The sequence below is a fragment of the Acomys russatus genome, chromosome 15, assembly GCF_903995435.1.
Source record: "Acomys russatus chromosome 15, mAcoRus1.1, whole genome shotgun sequence".
Taxonomy (NCBI): domain Eukaryota; kingdom Metazoa; phylum Chordata; class Mammalia; order Rodentia; family Muridae; genus Acomys; species Acomys russatus.
In genome coordinates, this window is record NC_067151.1 from 65,769,911 (window position 1) to 65,789,066 (window position 19,156).

At 48.0% G+C, this 19,156-nt stretch overlaps 1 protein-coding gene across 1 annotated transcript in view; it reads right to left on the bottom strand.

Moving 5' to 3' along the window:
• Positions 1 to 646: 646 nt before the first annotated feature.
• Pip5k1a (phosphatidylinositol-4-phosphate 5-kinase type 1 alpha) overlaps positions 647 to 19,156 on the bottom strand; it is a 40,675-nt gene continuing 22,165 nt past the window's right edge. Inside the window, exons 4-16 of the mRNA XM_051157688.1 lie at positions 17,005 to 17,085; positions 14,690 to 14,820; positions 13,542 to 13,659; positions 13,213 to 13,365; positions 12,396 to 12,695; positions 10,086 to 10,291; positions 9,007 to 9,090; positions 7,419 to 7,467; positions 7,148 to 7,232; positions 6,064 to 6,210; positions 5,276 to 5,405; positions 2,496 to 2,541; positions 647 to 1,617 (exon numbers count right to left, since the gene is read on the bottom strand). Coding sequence (XP_051013645.1) covers positions 1,615 to 1,617; positions 2,496 to 2,541; positions 5,276 to 5,405; positions 6,064 to 6,210; positions 7,148 to 7,232; positions 7,419 to 7,467; positions 9,007 to 9,090; positions 10,086 to 10,291; positions 12,396 to 12,695; positions 13,213 to 13,365; positions 13,542 to 13,659; positions 14,690 to 14,820; positions 17,005 to 17,085 — 1,533 coding nt within the window. The 3' untranslated portion in view covers positions 647 to 1,614. The remainder of the gene's footprint in view (positions 1,618 to 2,495; positions 2,542 to 5,275; positions 5,406 to 6,063; positions 6,211 to 7,147; positions 7,233 to 7,418; positions 7,468 to 9,006; positions 9,091 to 10,085; positions 10,292 to 12,395; positions 12,696 to 13,212; positions 13,366 to 13,541; positions 13,660 to 14,689; positions 14,821 to 17,004; positions 17,086 to 19,156) is intronic.

Here is a 19,156-nt window from a genome sequence, read left to right on the forward strand (position 1 = left end):
GCAAGACCCAGGAGAGCTGGGGTGAAGCTCAGCACGAGCTCGCATGTCCTAGGCTTAGCCCTAGCACCAACAGCCCCAGGGATGCCCACGGACACTATGTACATGGATGAAATGTAATGAAACTATTACTACCATGCTAATAAAAACATTTAAAAGTAGGTCTAAATAATTGAATTTAATACATTAAAACCAGATATTTATTACTTTTATATTGCATTTGTCATTGTTTCAACAATACAAAGTAGAGGCAATAGCAACACTCCATACAAATGTTGACACCCATGTCCCCCCACGTCCCGCCCTCCGAGTACTCCCTCCCACCCCTTACAGAACTGTCCTGAATAAAACACTTAAATACATCATAAATAGTAAATTATGAAAAAAAAAAATAGCAAGAATTGTTTCTTTCCTTCTTGTAAAAAAGAACATGGCAGCAAAGACAGGCAGCCAGAAACTGGCTGGGGCGTCTAATATAGACAGTTACGTGGGGGTCGGCGAACCTGCTATCACGGTAAGACAGGACGGAGAAGTAACGCGGGATTCCAACGCCATACACTGCCCCCGCCAGCCGCGACCAGAAGGACCCTGACTCTGAGAGGAGGGGGCTCATGTGGCCCCATTTCCAGCTTCTCTACAGAGTCGGGGGAGGGGGGGCAGGCGGGCGCATGGCAACAGCATGGCTGAGGAGGTCTGCCGCTCCCCAGCGATTAGGACACTACTCTCTAGCCTCACAGATACAGACTGCCTGTTACACAGACAAGCGTCTCCCTCCACCGCAGCTCCACAAAGAGCAGAACACTGCTGGAAAACATGGGAAGAACACGAAGTCTCCTTTGGAGAATGGTCTAAAATCATCTGATAATTCTTTATATTTTAAAAAACTATTAGAATACATTCCAAATTGCAAAATAGTAGTAATTGTATGACCTGGCAGTGAGGAGGGCCCTGCTGAGGCCCACTCTCCTAGTGTGGCTGCCCACCAGCTATAACGGGTGTGGAGGCCACGCCCCCTCCTCTCCCTCAGCCTCAAATGAGGGATAGGAGAGCAGCTGCTGGCGGCAGCAGAGCCTCACTGGTTCACAGACACCAGGGCTCTTCTTCTGCATGGCCAGGGCTTCTGAGACTGGCTCAGACTCACGCTGTGCACTGTTTGTCCTTTTCCTTTTAAGGAGGAGTAAGGATCATCCTCACTCTTCCCCGAAAACCTTTATAAAAATCACTGGGGTCTTTTCAAAGACCAGAGGAAGAGCGAAGGCAGTAACAATGTCCAGCTACTCGTCCTGAGGAAATCAGTAAGAGTCCAGCTCCAGGGAAAGGGAAAGAGAGGAAACCACCTAGTCCAGCAACCCCAGGGACAGCACGGAGAACAGGGTTTGTAGAAGCCATGGCGGCCAGTAGAAAATTCACTCCACCCAATTCTGGAGTGGTGGGACACTGCTGTCCTCATGTCAAAGGCACTAACGCCCGAGGAAGAGGAGACTGTGATGGAGAGCCCTGCCAGCTCCTCGTCCCTCGGCCCTCTCCTCTCCTGATGACTCAGCATTCCTGGGGCAAGGCTGACGTCTAGAGTTCAAAGCCGTAGTAGAGTGTTTCAGGTCTTCTGAGGCTCAGGGCTCACTGACAACAGAAAGAGCCCACAGTTAACCACAAATACAAGGCAAGGCAGGAGCAGATCTCAGGCTTGCTTCATCCTAGCTAACAAAATTGACGGGTTTTCCTTCTTTTCTTAGCTTTAGCTTCCAAGTATAAAAGTTTTTTGCATTTGTTTGTTTGAAGACAGGGCTTCACAGCTGGGTATGGTGGCGCACACCTTTAATCCTAGCACTCGGGAGGCAGAGGCTGGCGGATCTCTGTGAGTTTGAAGCAAGCCTGGTTTACAAAGTGAGTCTGGGACAGCCACGGCTACACAGAGAAACCTGTCTTTTATTTTGTTATTTTTTTTTTAGATTTTCCAGACAGGGTTTCTCTCTGTAGCCTTGGCTGTCCTGGACTCGCTTTGTAGCCTAGGCTGGCCTCGAACTCACAGTGATCCGCCTGCCTCTGCCGCCCAAATGCTGGGATTAAAGGCGTGAGGCACCATAACCGGCAAGTATGAAAGTTTCAAAACCACAAACCTTTTTTATTTTTTGGAGATAGAATCTTACTATGTAGCCTTGGCAGGCCTGGAAAAACCAGGATGGACTCCAATTCTGCCTGCCAAGTACTGGGATTTAAAACTTTTTTTTTTTTTTTTTTTTTTTTTTTTTTTTTGGATTTTCGAGACAGGGTCTCTCTGTGTAGCCTTGGCCATCCTGGACTCACTTTGTAGACCAGGCTGGCCTCAAACTCACAGCGATCCACCTGCCTCTGCTTCCCGAGTGCTGGGATTAAAGGCGTGCGCCACCACGCCCGGCGGGATTTAAAACTTTTAAAGCAAGGTTCAGGGGTACACCAACATTCCCCATCGGCGCTCGCTCCACTCCATCGGTGACATACCCTGGGCCCCAGGTACTCACATGGGTGAACTCTGACTCTGCAACTTCAAGCTTTTCCAAGGTTGAACTAACAGGAGGGAAAGACAGGCAGAGAGTTATAAGACAAAAAGGGGCTGTGGTGTAGGTCAGTGGCAAAGCAGTACAGCACGCACAGTCCTGCTTCCACTCCTAGCCTGTCCTCCACGGCAACTGCCAGGCCTGTGCAGCAAACTACCTGGTTTGTTTGTTTGAGACAGGGTTTCCTCGGCTGTCCCAGACTCACTTTGTACGCCAGGCTGGCCTTGAACTCACAGAGATCTGCCTGGCTCAGCAAGCACCTTTTTACCCACTGAGCTTTGTGTTTTGAATCTAAATGAAATGTGAAGAGGTAAGTTGACAAAGATTGGGCTGGAGAGATGGCTCAGTGGTTAAGAGCTCTTCCAAAGGTCCTGAGTTCAATTCCCAGCAACCCCATGGTGGCTCACAACCATCTATAATGTGATCTGATGCACTCTTCTGGCCTGCAGGTGTACATGCAGGCAGAGCAGTGTAAAATAAATAAATAAATCTTTAACAAAACAAAACCAAAAACCCCCCTCCAATGGTAATCTAGCCCAGAGGCAATAGTGCTTGTCTACCATGCCTCAGGTCCTGACGTCAAACTTAAGCACCTTGGCCAGGTGTTGTACCTCATGCCTGTAATGCTACAACTGGGAAGGCTGAGGCAGAGGATTTCTGTAAGTGCAAGGCAAGCTTAGGTTACAGAGTCAGACATTTCACAACCCCACAGATAAGGCTAGCCAGATAGCTCAGCAGGTTAAAGTGTCTGCCACCAAACCTGACTGTAATGAGAATTTTGGTTTCTTTCTTCCTTTTTTAAAAAAAGTATTTATTTATTTATTACATATATAGTGTTCTGCCTACATGTACACCTGCACACCAGAAGAGGGCACCAGATCTCTTTACAGATGGTCATGAGCCACCATGTGGTTGCTGGGAATCAAACTCAGGACCTTTGGAAAAGTAGGCAGTGCCCTTAACCTCTGAGCCATCTCTCCAGCCCGAATTTTGGTTTCTTTAAAAACACATAAGTATAAGCGAGGTGTGGTGGCGCACGCCTTTAATCTCAGCATTCGGGAGGCAGAGGCAGGCAGATCGCTGTGAGTTCGAGGCCAGCCTGGTCTAGGTCACATTAGAGATGGTTGTGAGCCACCATGTGGTTGCTGGGAATTGAACTCAGGACCTCTGGAAGTGCAGCCCATGTGCTTATTAACCTCTGAGCCATCTCTCCAGCCCTCCTTTCTTCTCTCTTAACTAGTTTTAGGGGGTTGAAAAGGAAGAAGATCCTTGGAATCTACATGGAAGGCTGTTCTCAGATGCCTACAATGTGGGACATGTGTGAACCCCCACCCTGACACACTCACACACACACACACACACACACAAAGAAAAAATTTTAAATAAAAAGTAAAGGCCTAAGCCCGCTGGCATGGTGGCGCATGTTTTGACTCACAATCCCTGTGAGTCTCAGGCCAGCCTGATACACACAGCAAACTCCAGGCCATCGACGGTTACAAAACTAAGACTGATCCAACAACACAACAAGGACGACTCAAAAGGGTAAGATGAGGCACAGATGCACCAGACATGAAGCCCTGGGTCCAATTCCCAAGAATAATGCACTAAAAATCAAACACACAGTAGTTGCAGGTTTGTCTCACAGATACTCTAAAAGGCATAGAGCAACCTGGCTCTTAGAACAGCTAAAGAACTTTCCGTGCCTTTCCCTTTGTGTAGAGCGCTGAAGACTGAGCCGAGAGCCTCAACTATGTTGGAAAATGCTGTACCACTAGGCTCCACCTCCAGTCCCTGAATTCACACGGTTGGCCAGCAAGGTGCCTGCATGATGGTGTATGAGAGGACAACTCAACTCCTCAGTACCATGACTGTGCGCATGAAACAGTACCCTAGGAGTTCATTCAAAACTAGGCTGGTGTCACACTGTAATCCTCCTGCTTGAGCCCAAAGTCTGCAAGGATCACAGGTGTTCCCAAGCAGGTGCCACCATGATCATGACAAGTGGACTCTAGACAGCTCAGTGCTCCCTGCTGCCTTGAGTCACTAGTGAAAACACTGCACAGGCAAGAGCACTCTATCAATCTGAGATTAGGGTTTAAGAATTTATGAGAGCCGGGAGTGGTGGCGCACGCCTTTAATCCCAGCACTCGGGAGGCAGAGGCAGGCGGATCGCTGTGAGTTCGAGGCCAGCCTGGTCTACAAAGTGAGTCCAGGATGGCCAAGGCTACTCAGAGAAACCCTGTCTCGAAACCACCCCCCCCCCAAAAAGAATTTTACAGTTTTGGCCAGGCGTGGTGGCGCATGCCTATAATCCCAGCACGTGGGAGGCAGAGGCAGGTGGATCATTGTGAGTTCCAGGCCAGCCTGGTCTACAAAGTGAGTCCAGGACAGCCAAGGCTATACAGAGAAACCTTGTCTCCAAAAAACAATAAAAAAAAAAAAAAAAAAAGAATTTTACAATTTCAAGCTGGGTACCTTGGTGCACGCCTGTAATCTCAGCACTTGGGAGGCAGAGGCCAGGCTGGTCTACAAAGTGAGTCCGGGACAGCCAAGGCTACACATGAGAAGCCCTGTCTTAAAAAAACAGACAGACAGACAGATAGACAGGAGACAGGGCTTCTCTGTGTAGCCCTGGCTGTCCTGGTCTCCCCTCAGCCCACCGCAGTGCCCAGCAGAGACTCTTGAAAAACATCAAAATGAAGGTTTCCAAGAAACTGAAGAGAGTAGGGAGTCCAGAAACCCACCTCAAAGTTAGCATCTGCAAAGACTCTCCAACTACAGGTGAGAAACTGGGGCCAGGAACAGGCGAACCCTCACTGATCTCCTCTAAAGGTGGAGTCTGAGGTAAGACATCAGGACGCCCAAGGTGTGCATCTGGAGAAAAAGGAAAACCAATCAATCAAGAATGGATCAATAATCGAAGGACAGTGTGGTGAGGGAAAATGTGTAGTGACTTAGGGACACGGCAACTCATTCCTGCCATCCTAGTACTTGGGAAGCTGAGAATGGACGGCCATGAGGTTGAGGTTAGCTTGGGCTATACACAGTGCATTCTGGGAGAGCCTGGGCTACACAGTGAGACTCTGCCTCATAACAAACAACAGTTGGGCAGTGGTGGCACACGCCTTTTAAACCCAACATTTCAGAGGCAGAGGCAGAGGCAAAATGAGTTCCAGGACAGCCACGGCTACACACAGAAACTGTCTGGAAAAACAGAAACAAAAACCTAAACAAAACAAGACAAGTTAGCAAGTTAGTTCTTACTGCATAGAATTGGGGCAAGGAGCCAGGCGTGGTGGCGCAGCACGCCTTTAATCCCAGCACTCAGGAGGCAGAGGCAGGCGGATCTCTGTGAGTTCGAGGCCAGCCTGGTCTACCAAGTGAGTTCAGGACAGCCAGGGCTACACAGAGAGACCCTGTCTCAAAAAATAAACAACAACAACAACAACAAAACAAAAACAAAAAAATAATTGGGGCAGAGGCGCGCTAGCCTGAGAATACAAGGAGAAGGGGACCCAGCCCTGGCGCTGACCTGGCTCCACTTCCGCCTTTGTTGTCACTTGTGCTTTGTGTTCCCCAGAGACCGACGGCTGGTAAGTAATGCAGGAGTTGCCGCTGGGGCCTGCTCGCCGAGAGAAAGATGAGCCAGACCGAAACTTTTTGGAAGGAGAAGGCTTCACTTCAAAAGGGAAAGAAAGAGCCTGCTTAGCACTCGCCTCAGAAACCATCACCAAGACAGACACCAACACATACCCAAAGCTGTTCTGAAGCAAAGGCAGAAAACGGGGTATCGGCAGGAAGATGACCTACAAAGCACTACTCAGAGAAGAGGGTCAAGTCACCTCACTTTGGAAAGAAACAGAACACTTAAGAGGAAAGTGACACAAGCACAGCCTTCTCTGGCTTGGCTCTCACCAATGCTACCCAGTGAGCACTACAGGCGGCTCCACACTGTCCCCCTTCCTGGCATCAGTGCAAACAGCACTGTAACTTGCACTACTGCTTCACTCGCAAGCACTTCTGCGCCTCGCAGCCTGTCTGTGATATCTTCACCTCACTATGGGACAACTGATGCCTGGGATGAGAGAGCACAGGAGGATGACCTGGAATCTGCCAGTGTCAATGACACAGAAAGTTTGAAAAAAGAACACTGGCAGTTCTGTATTGAGAAAGCTGATGGAAAGACTAAAAACGCCTTCAACTGTCATCAGCAAGGCTGACGGCTGCACCTGAACTAATCTGAGACTCTCTGCCACCTGGTCACGGGAGGAAAGCTCAAAGCATTGCTAACATCCTTGCCCGTTCGTCTGCTTCTAGACAACCGAACCTGGGTCACGCAGTCCACAGTCACAGCTGCATGGTTTTTTCCATTCCCACCAATTCCCCAGAAATGGCCTTCACCTCGGCGATACATGTAGGGAGAGCCAGGGGGAGCAACAACTCAGGAACGGACTGGGACAGACAGTGAGGGACACAAGGACGAGAAGCAGCGCCCACAGGATGTAGGCAGAGCAGGAGAGGCCTTTGGCCCTGGCAGCTCCCTGGCAGAGGTGTCCTGCCCCCCATCTCTTGGGGTAAGGGAGCCACTGGGGGGTCACCTGGCAGAAGCCACTTACAGGGAATCTTCTTGAACACCGTGTTGCACATGAAGCGCTGGAACCGCTCAGCATAGAAGCCTGGTCGGTGCACGGACACTGTGTCCTGTGGAACACAAGACAGGACTGCAGGGTTAAGCAGAGAGGCCCAGCAAGGGCCACGTTCCCTTAGAGCGAATCGTGCCACAGGGTAAAGCCCAGAAATGAAATAAATAATACACAGAAGAAATGGAGGCAAATGGCAGGAAAAGCAGAAGTGGGAAGGAGGGAGGCCTGTGGCTGGAGTACTCACCCCGTCGTGGACCAGAGCTTTCCAAGAGTGCTCCAGCTTCTTAACAAACCTGTCAAGAAAAATGCACCACACGGTGGTTCCCAAAGCAAAGACTGGCCTCATTATTCAGTTTAGAAGCGTAAGGAGGCCACGGTATCTGCAAACCCAGAACAGACACTGGGCAAGCACAACCACTGTGACATAATGACTTTCCAAAGAGCCAGAGTTACAGTACTTATTCCACAGAGTCCAGTCAAGGAAGATGAGCAGGACAGTTCAGTGATAAACACTTGCCTACATGTGTAAGGGCCTGGGCTCAAGTGCTAGAAAAGACAGGGCAAGTGTAGTGGCACACGCATGTAACCAAGTAGTTGGGAGACTGGGTCTGGAGAAGTGCCACGAGCCCCAGGTCTGCCTGAGCTACAATGTGAGACCTTGTCTGAAAAATAAAACGCAGAGCAAACAAACCAAAAGAGAAAAAGGAAAAAAAGCTAGCGGACTAGATGGGTAAATCAGAGAACGTATAGCTGCACTTGTGAGACGGCTAGGGAGATGGCTCAGTGGGTAGAGGTGCCTGCCATCAAGTCTGTTTTGGTTTTTCTGTTTCTGTTTGGCTTGGTTTTTTCAGACAGGGTCTCTCTGTGTAGCCTTGGCTGTCCTGGACTCACTTTGTAGACCAGGCTGGCCTTGAACTCACAGTGATCCTCCAGCCCCTGCCTCCCCAGTGCTGGGATTACAGGCATGCGCCACCATGCCCAGCTTTGCCACCAAGTCTGATGACCTGAGTTTAATCCCCAGAACCCCCATGATCGAGAGAACCGACTCCTACAAGTTGTCCTCTGACCTCCGGATGCCCGCTGCTCACTATGTACATAGAAACACACACAGTAAGTAGATAAATGGAAAGAAAAGTTTAAATTAGATGATCATCAGTAAGTCAGACACTGAAGAACCAGCCTGCCTTAATATCTCACTGTGTCAGGACAAACATGGAGGCCAACACCTGCAGCTCCTCCCATCACGCCATGGACTCTTAGCCCGCAGGCTGTCATTTTTACGTAACTCAGAGGCCTTATTTTTCCTCTGTGGAAATGAGCCTGTGCTCCCAGCTGTCTCCTTATGTGGAGGATGACTCAATCACAGGCTTCTCACTGAGAGTCAGGCAGATGGAGCGCTCCACCCTAGGCTTCTATCTGAGGACTGAGTCAGCATTCCACAGAGTGTAGATCACGCTGAAGAGGCGGTGAGGCAGGAAAACCACCTGAAATCTATGGGTAACCACACTGTGACTCACTGTTCTTGCATCGCCAAGAACTTTACAAAGAACACGTCTAAAAGAAGTGTGTTGGGGACTGGAGAGCGAGCAGCCCAACATTTAGTAGGAGCACTGGCGGCTCTTGCAGAGGACCTGGGTTCCCAGTTCCCAGCACCCACATGACAGCTCACAGCCACCTGTCCTAGGGGATCCAATCCCTTCGTCTAGCCTCCACAGGCATCAGACAGTAGACAGGCGCACACACATAGACAAAAGGCAAAACACATTCATAAAATGAGAAAATTAAAAGGGAGAGCAAGAGCCCTGAGTGACCAGCTCAGCACCCCTCCTCACCTGTAGGACTGCAGAATGTCAATGATGCCAATGTAAAGCAGCAGCCGCTCCCCCTTGCTATTCCGGGCAGGGATGCCACCCATGCTGGGGAAAGGAGAAGGAAGAGTGAGCACTGCTCAGAAGCCGGCGAGGCTCCTCCTACCCCAGTCAATTGTGGACGTGCAGTGGGGAGCTGAGCTGACTGTGTGTCACAACCCCTTGTACGCCCCCGGCGCCCAGAGCTGAACCGTCACTGCTCAGCAATGGCAGGACCAGTGCTCAGATAAGTGCAAATAGCTGCTACTCTCCAATCCTGGCTGGTTCCCACTAAGACACTTTTCTCGGCAGTTGTGGTACAAGACACCTAACAATGAAACCATCTGACAGTTTTAGTGACCACACTCACTGGGTAAACTCAAGACAGTCAGAAAGAGGCCATCAGCAAAGAACCCTACAATAAGCTGTGATGAAAGTTCTAATGTGATTTATAGATGAAAATCTAAGCTGCTTTTGTTGTTTTTTCTTTTTTTTTTCTTTTTGGTTTTTCAAGACAGGGTTTCTCTGTGTAGCCTTGGCCATCCTGGACTCACTTTGTAGACCAGGCTGGCCTCGAACTCACAGCGATCCGCCTGCCTCTGCCTCCCGAGTGCTGGGATTAAAGGCGTGCGCCACCACGCCCGGCTTGTTTTGTTTTTCTAAAGACTTATTTATTTCTTAAATATACAGTTGTCTGCCTGCATGTACACCTGCAGGCCAGAAGAGGGCACCAGATCTCTTTATAGATGGATGTGAGCCACCATGTGGTTGGTAGGAATTGAACTCAGGACCTTGAAGAGCAGTCAGTGCTCTCACCCTCTGAGCCGTCTCTCCAGCCCCAAACCTAAGCTCCTAAGTGTTAACAGTTCCATCGTGCCATGTTGGCAGACCTTCCACGCCTTTCCTCTTCTGCTCTTTGAAAAGATGAGGCAATGGCACCATGAGCGTTAATGCTGTCGGCCTCGCTGTCAAATCAAAACCCCTCTATTCCAGAAGTGAGGCGCCAACAACAGAAGGTGCGATGAGACTGTGTGTGACTGGTCCTTGCTCCCAAGCCCACTCACTGGTCCTCGGTCTCCACAGTGCCACCCCGCCGAGCCTCGCCCTGGATAGACTCCATAGCTGTGGAATAGAGAGCCTTCTGTGGAGCAGGTCTGCGCGTGTCAGCTGCGTGCTGGGCATCACTGCTCATGGGCTCTCGCTGTGCGTGGTCCATGTTGTGGATGGACATCAGGAGGCTGTAATCCATTATCTTGAAGCTCTGCAGCACCTAAGGGGAGAGGATACAGCCCAATCTGTGAGGCGTCCAGACTCCCTCAGGTTCTCACACATCCATGGCTCACGAAGCTTTGCTCTTGCTCCTCCTGAGGAGCGTGTCGTCTGCTGGGTCTGTATCAGCGTGTCTGTACTTACACTCCTTTCCTGGCCTTTCTCCTCTTTGAATACTGGAACTGTGTTTTTGCAGTAGTTGGAGACGGAACACAGGTCTCTGGTGTATCTAAGCTGTATCCCCAGTCTGCCTTTACCCCGTAAATTGTGAGACAGGATCTTACCACGTTTCCCACTTTGGCCTTAAACTCCAAATAACTGGAATTTAGGGCTGAGCCACCCAAGTAGGCAATACAACTTATCTCTTCAAGTTCACTTGTCATTTATGAAGAGAACACTGTCTTTTTCAAGGCCCAAGGACGATGAATTTATACTGTAAGGAACATCCATAACCATAGGCTGGGTCGTAGCTCAGCTTGTTGAGTGTCTGCTTAGATGCTTGGGAATCTAAGCTCAAACTGAGCATGGTGCATAAGCCTGCGCGCCCAGACGTAGCACATGGTAATCCTCAGCTATATAGGGAACGCAAGGACAGCTCGGGCTGCCTGAGATCTCAAAACAAAACAGGCAGACAAAAAACAAACAGCTGGTGGCGCACACCTTTAATCCCAGCACTTGGGAGGCAGAGGCAGGTGGATCTCCTGAGTTCCAGGCCAGCCTGGTCTACAGAGAGAGTTCCAGGACAGCCAGAGCTGTTAAACAGAGAAACCCTGTCTCAAAAAACTGACAAAAACAAAACTAACAAAAAAAACCAAACCCAAAACCCAAAAATGAATAAGGGAGGAAAAAAGTACATTGTGGGGCTGGACAGAGACTCAGAGGTTAAGAGTGCTGTCTGCTCTTCCAGAGGTCCTGAGTTCAATTCCCAGCAACCACATGGTGGCTCACAGCCATCTATAATGAGATCTGATGCCCTCTTCTGGCCTGCAGGTGTACATGCAGGCAGAGCACTGTACACATAATAAATAAATACATCTTTTTAAAAAGAGTACATTGTGCCAGGTGTGGTGGCGCACACCTTTAATCCCAGCACTTGGGAGGCAGAGGCAGGCGGATTGCTGTGAGTTCGAGGCCAGCCTGGTCTACAAAGTGAGTCCAGGACAGCCAGGGCTACACAGAGAAACCCTGTCTCGCAACAAAACAAAACAAAACAAAAAACAAAAAGAGTACATTGTATAAAGATATGGCCAAAAAGATCTGTGGAAGAACTGTATGTGATCAGCTTCAGGCAGTTCAACACTTACTGAGTACAGATGTAAATAAATGCAGCACAAAAACAAATGTTTACACAATAAAAGAACACAGCGGAAGGTTAAAAAAGATTACTGAAACAGGTTCGTGAACAACAAACTGGAAATAAAAAGTAAGACTAAGAAAGCCGGGCGTGGTGGTGGACAGCTTCAGTCCCAGCACTCAGGAGGCAGAGGCAGGTGAATCGCTGAGTTTGAGGCCAGCCTGGTCTAAAGACTGAATTTCAGGACAGCCAGGATTTGAAAAACCTTAACAAGGGCTGGAGAGATGGCCAAACAGTAAGATACTAGTTGCAGAGGTCCTCAGTTCAATTCCCAGCAACCACAGGGTGGGCTCACAACTGTGTACAATGTGATCTGATGCCTTCTTCTGGTGTGCTGGTGTATATGCAGACAGAGCACTCATAATTAAATCTTTAAAAAAAAAAAAAAAAAAGGCTAGTGAAAGCACACATCACGCACAACAGGTGTGGCAATGAGAGAGGCTGAGAAGGGCAAGACAATGACGGGCAGCTCTGAGCCCCGCCTCCTCCCACAGACTGAATGCCAGAGAATCACAAGGCTTTTCTCTTTTGTGCTATGTTGTGTTGTGTTGTGTTGTTCTGTTCCAGACAGGGTTTCTCTGCGAAGCCCTGGCTGACATGGACTCGTTTTACGGAGCAGGCTGTCGTCACCCTACAGAGCTCCACTTGTCTGTCTCTGCTGGGAGTACAGGCGTGTGCCACCACGCGTGGTCCACAGGGTTTTTCAATGAAAGGATCCCCATGTCTGAAATAGAGGGAAGCGACAGCTCACCAAACAGTCGCGCTGCAGAGTCTTACAGAGAGCACTGTACATGTCGGCGTCTAAGAACAGGCCGTCGGGCATGTCCTGCAGGAAGTCCAGATCCTTAAAGGTGGGCAGGGTCTTGTCTCGCTCCTTCTGAGAAGCGCGCCGCTTGTGAGTGGAGCCCTTCAGGTCGTACTTGACATGCATTCTGACAGACCGCGGCAAGAGGTTGTTCATCACCACGATCCGTATGTTCTTGCCGCCTGCTTGTACACAGTACAGTCCGTAGAATTTGGGCAGCAGAGTGCGAGGGTTTTGGTTAAGATTCTAAGGCATAAAATTGACAGCAGTAGAACAGATTAGCTGACTTTCAGTGACACTCAAGGCAAAAGTTGCTACCTACTGCTTCTCTGCTTTACAAAGGACTGAGGTAAAACGTGTTGCCCTACGTATTTGTCCAAAATCTCTCAAGGCACCTTAAACCCAGTGTGCTGGGCACACGCTTTCAAACCCAGTACTCGGGAGGCAGAGACTAAACGGCCAGTATGGAAGGCATTCTCTCTCAGAAGCCAGAACAACAACCAAGCCCTGTCCTGACTTCCACCTCTAAGATCAGATCAGATCCAAAAGGCTCAGAATTGGGTGGTAGCACACACCTGTGATCCCAGCACTCGGGAGGCAGAGGCAGGTGGAGCTCTACCAGTTGGAGGCCAGCCTGGTCTACACAGCGAGTTCCAGGACAGCCAGGGCTACACAGAGAAACCCTGCCTCGAGAAACCAAAAGCAAGACAACAGCACTGCTGCCCTGCTGAGGACCGCCGCCTCGGCCGTGCTCCTCACTCACCATGTAGTACCCTGGGAGCAACTTCTGCAGAAACTCAGCTTCTTTATGTTGGACTGTCTTAATAATGAACTCATCATCACTGGACACATAGAAGAGGGAGCCACTAGCTCCAGAGTTGGAGAGTTCAATCAGCGGCTCGCTGCACAGGGAGTACTGCAAGTGAGAGAAGACACGCATGAAGAGTGACCACGCCAGGGCCTGCCCACGTAGAGGTCAGCTACAGATCCACACCCATTTTAAGGAACACGGAGGCAAGAAGATGCAAGAAGCGTGTCCCTTGAGCTATTCCTCCTATCTTCAAGTCACAGGGTCTGCAATTAGGAACTCACCAAGTAATCATCAGGCCGAATGCCAAAGAGCTCTCTGAAGTAACGGAAGGCAACAGGTGCATAGGTCTTGAACCGGAAGTCATTGTAGTGATGAGCCGGTGTCAGGTTGCTTCCTTCACTGTGGGGAAACATTAAAAAAACCTCACCCAGGCTGGAGAGATGGCTCAGAGGTTAAGAGCACTGCCTGTTCTTCCAAAAGTCCTGAGTTCAATTCCCAGCAACCTTATGGTGACTCACCACCATCTATAATGAGATCTGGTGCCCTCTTCTGGTATGCATGCAGACAAAACACTGTATACTTAACAAACAAAACAAAACAAAAAAACAAACAAACAAAAAAAAAACCTTACCCATGGAATCCACCCTGAACAGATGCTTAAAGGGCGGCCCAACATACTTCTTAGAGACATGGGATGGGGATGAGTCAACTTGTGTGCGGGTCACAGGAGAATAAGACACAGGACTCACACTGCCTCCTAGGCAATGCATCAAATCAATTAAAAGTTTATTTTGTTAGGCATTGGTGGCGCACGCCTTTAATCCCAACACTCAGGAAGCAGAGGCAGGCGGATCTCTGTGAGTTCCAGGCCAGCCTGGTCTACAAAGAGAGTTCCAGAACAGCCAAGACTAGAGAAACCTCTGTGTAGCCTTGGCTGTCCTGGATTTGCTTTGTAGACCAGGCTGGCTCGAATTCAGAGATCCGCCTGCCTCTGCCCCCCGAGTGCTGGGATTAAAGGCGTGCGCCACCACCGCTCAGCTCTGAAAACATTTGTTAAGATTACATTTATTCAGTATGTATACCCAGGTGTGCATGCCTTGGTACAAGTACTAAAGTCAGAGAAAACCTGAAGGAGTTTTCACCCACCATGTGGGTCCTGGGGCTCAAACTCAGGCTGTTAGGCTTTCCTGTGCCGCTGAGCCATCTCACTCGCCTAAATGAGTCTGACTGTTACACGAGAGACTCCACTGGCCAGAGGCGTACAGCAGAGCCAGCTCTCTAAACTCTCTCATCCCTTTCCCCTATTTACAACAAGGTTAAGGACTGACAGTCTTTAATTAGATGAGAGGCCTTAAAACTGCCTTGCGGCTGATTTAACAGCCATGCTGTCCAGGCTATCTCCTGCACACTCACTGCTTGGGCTCTGTACCTGGGAAAGAAGATGCTCTCCACCACGTAAAAGTCTTGCATGAGGACATCTCGCTCTGGTTTGGTACTCAGGCTGCCCACAGTGTGAGTGATGCCCAACTGGATGGCACCTTTCAGGGCTGATGAAGTTGTCTAAGAAACAATAAAGAAATTACAGAAAATGTTCTGGTATCAAGTCTAACCAAAGTGTGGGCAGCAATGCCTATAATCCAGTTCAAAGCCAAACAGAGACCCTGTCTCTATTTCAACTGCCAACCCCTAATAGAATAAAAACCTAAACAAAGCAAACCAAAGCCTGGCCATACCAATACAAACTAAGGAGAAATTTGAGCATGGTGACACACCTGGAATCCCACCATTTACACGGTTAAATTTTAGGTCAGCTTGGGTTACACCCGGCTGTAAAATACTAAACCAATCTACCAAACCCACTAACCCCGAGGAAAACTGTAGCAGAAACACTTGAAAGCACAATCCCTTCCAATAGTTTAGATAAAACTTAGCAATCTGGTCCTCTGCACTGCAATTAAACCTACCAACGATTAAGAAAACTGAACATTCAGAGTAGCAAGAGGGCCATCTGTGCAGGCCTCAGCCAGGAAAGAGCTCTGTATTACTGCCTGATTCTGATTTGACTGTAGCTACAGAAGCTTTGGGCCTCTCAAAGAAGGACAAGTGTTTCTTTCAAGGACAGAGTAGTAAACACTAACAAACCTCTTAATTAAAAAAGAAAACATGGCCAGGAATGGTGGTGCACGTCCTTAAACCTAGCACTTGGGAGGCAGATGCAGGCAGATCCCTGTGAATTGTAGGTCAGCATAGCCTACATAGAATTCCAGGCCAACACACACACACACACACACATACACACACACGAAAAATTCAACCTATTTTTCTGTCTGGATGGCTGTGTGGTATATATGCATGGGACTACAGTAGCTGGATGTAACACATACATGTATGTTCGCTGTCCTCTTCTACCTCTTGTTTTACATGTGTGGCAGTTTTGCCGGCATGCATGTCTGTGCACCGCATGTGTGCAGTATCTGGGTCATAAGAAGGAACTGAATCCCCTGCAACTGAAGACATGTGGCTATGTTTGTGGAAGAAAGAGACGCTGGAGACTGGTTTCTAGCTGCTTTGTAAAACACCATCTTTAATCTCTACAAAGTGCTTGGTAATACTGGCAACTTGAGACTGAAATTTCAAATTAAGAAGAATAAAAAAACGTTAAAAAAATAATTAAAAAAAAAAAAGGAGGGTGTGATAGAGGTAGGATGGATGGTACCCAGTGTTACATAGGAAGTTCAAGGCTAGCCTGGACTACCTTAGGAGACCCTATCCAAAAAAAAGCCAGACACAGTGGCGCACACCTTTAATCCAGCACTTGCAGAGGCAGAGACAGGCAACTCTCTGTGAGTTTGAGGCCAGCCTGGTCTACAAAGGGAGTCCAAGACAGCCAGGATTATCACATAGAGAAACCCTGCCTCTAAAAACAAACAAACAAACAAACAAACAATAACAACAAAAATCCAAGCCAGAAAAAAGTGGCCTTTTACGACTCAGACATATATTTGTGTCTAATAATGAAATCCAATTTCTTCCACTTAATGAAAATATCAACCATGGCTGGACATGGTAGTGTCTTTAATCCCCGCACTTGGGAGGCAGAGACAGGTGGATCTCTGAGTTGGATCTGGTCTACATAATGAGTTGGAGGACAGCCAGCACTATGTACAGTGATCCTGTCTTTAAAAAGTATCAACCAATACAAGATTTTTCATTAGCAGCAACAGTCTCCTTTAAATACACATAAAAAAGAAATTCATCCTCTGTGAACTAAATTTTGAAACACAAGTTACATTATGTTCAGTGCTCATCATCAACTAATGGGCTGGGTGCGATGGGGCAAGCCTTTCATTTCAGTACTTAGGAGTCGAAGGCAGGCAGAGCTCCGGGAGTCTGAGGCATCATAGACTACACCCTGAGCTCTGGCCAGTCCTGAGAGACCATGTCTCAAATGAATCAAAACCATGAACCCACAAACAAAGTAAGACAACAAAGGTACAGTCTATGGGGAACAGCACCAAGTATCAAGCGCAGCACTGCCAGGCACAGTGACTCGCCGTATAATCTCAGCACTAGGAGGCTGAGGAAGAAAAACTACAGAGTTCAAGGCCAGCCTCAACTACATACTGAATTCTAGGCCGGCCTGAGACAATATTTCAAAAACAAGAACTACAAACCCAGGAGGATAACAGTGCAGCCCTCCGTGTGTTACAAAGTAAGATGCTCCACCCAGCCTGCCAGACTTACCTTTTTATATGTAGTCTCTCCAGAGGGATCAACACTTCGGTGGCCTATTTTCTTGACAGGCAGGATAGAGGCGTAAGGTCCCTAAAAGAAAAATTTAAGATTAATATATAGCCATGTAGAGGTGCATGCCTATAAGGCCAGCATTTGGGAGCACTAGTTAAAAGGATGGTTAATACAAAAAGGCTATCTTAGGCTAGTTGGTAAGCCAAATGTTAACCTGTGGAACCTCGCTGATAAAGTCTCAAAACCCCCAGAAGACTATAGTTTCCCACATGATATGATAAACAGCTATAGTGACAGTACATAAAAATAACTGAGGCTGGAATTTCTCAGTGGAACTTAATACAAAATAAGGAAAAGCCTTTAAAAGTCACTACTACCCTCCTTCCCCCCGGAACTCAAGATAATTCTAACCTTGCATGCTAACTCAAACAATTCGATTTAAAATTAATTTCCCTCTAGAACTGATGTAGGCACCAGCAATATGAGGAATTCTATAAACCAAAAGTTAAAAGTCTGGGGCATGGGCCTGGAGCGATGATCAGAGGTTAGGAGCACTGGCTGCTCTTCAGAGTTCCTCAGTTCAATTCCCAGCACCACGTGGTGGCTCACAAGCCTCTACAATGAGATCTGGTGCCCTCTTTCTGGTATGCTGGTGTACATGCAGGCAGAACACTGTATACATAATAAACCCTTTTTTTTTTAAAAAAAGGAATGAGGTAATAAAATGGCTACTTTAAAGATATTTTTATTTATTTTATTTTGTGTGCAATGGTGTTTTGCCTACATGTCTGTGTGGGGGTGTTGGGCCCCCTGGAAATGGAGGTACAGACAGTTGTGAGCTGTCCTGTGAGTGGTGGGTATTGAAACCAGGTTCTTGAGACCAGCAGCAGTCAATGCTCTTAACCACTGAGGCATATCTCCGACCCCCAAAGAGACTTTTGAAAATCATGTTTTATTATATGTATTTGGGGATTGGGTCAGAGGCCAACTTTCAGAAGTTGGTTCTCTCTTTCCATGGAGTGAATTAGATGCTAGGTCCTCAGGCTTGGCAGAAAGTTACTTTACTCTCTAGGCAGGTATAGTGCCACACACCTTGAATTTCAGCACGTAGAAAGTAGAAGCAACTAGGTCTGTGAGTTCCAGGCCAGTCAGACACACATAGACTGAAACCCTATCTCAAAAAAACCCCCCAAACTCTGGTGGTACATGTCTTTAATCCCAGCACTCCGGAGGCAGAGGCAGGTGGATCGAGGCCAGCCTGGTCTACAGAGCAAGGTCCAGGACAGCCACGGCTACACAGAGAAACCCTGTCTTGAAAAACCAAAAAGAAAAACCCAAAATGCCTTTACAGGAGGAGCCGTCTCACCAGACTTGAAGAGATTCTCAAGTACACGATATGACTTTATGTTCCACCCACATCACAGCTCCAGAAATAGAAGAGGAGTAAATCACAAAGCGGCCTCTCACCAGCTGCCCAGGAGTCAGCATGCCAGGACAGCAGCCACCGTGTCAGGAAGCCAGAACAGGACTAGTGAAAATTCTGTACCACCACCTTTTTGTTTGTTTGTTTTTCAAGACAGGGTCTCTCTGTGTAACCTTGGCTGTCTTGGACTCACTTTGTAAACCAGGCTGGCCTCAAATTCACAGAGATCACCCAACTCTAGCTCCCAAGTGCTGGGATTAAAAGCATGTGACACCACACTTGCCCTTAAATCTTTAGTAAAAAAGACTTTTTTTGGTAGTGAGCACCTATAAACACAGTATTTGGGAGGCTGGATGTGAGATGATTAGCAGTTCAAGTCTAATCTTGGTTACATTCCAAGTTTGAGCCATATGAGGTTTAAAATAATAACAATCAAAACAAACAAGAAGTGTATCACCTCAAAGACCTGCAGAGATATTCTAAGCAAAAAGCTTGAAATCTCAGAAAAAAGTACCAGGTCAACTTTCTGAGGACTCTGACACAAGTACAAAAGTAAAACAAAACTAAGGTGGGCTAGGAAATCTCCTTACGGGAGAAGTATAGCAAACTGAACACACTGCACAGAAAAGAGGCATATACACCTGCAATCCCACTATATGGTAGGCCCAAAGTTCCAAGTCAGCTTATGCTCTACAGAGAACACCAGGCTACCCTGAGTACAGAGCG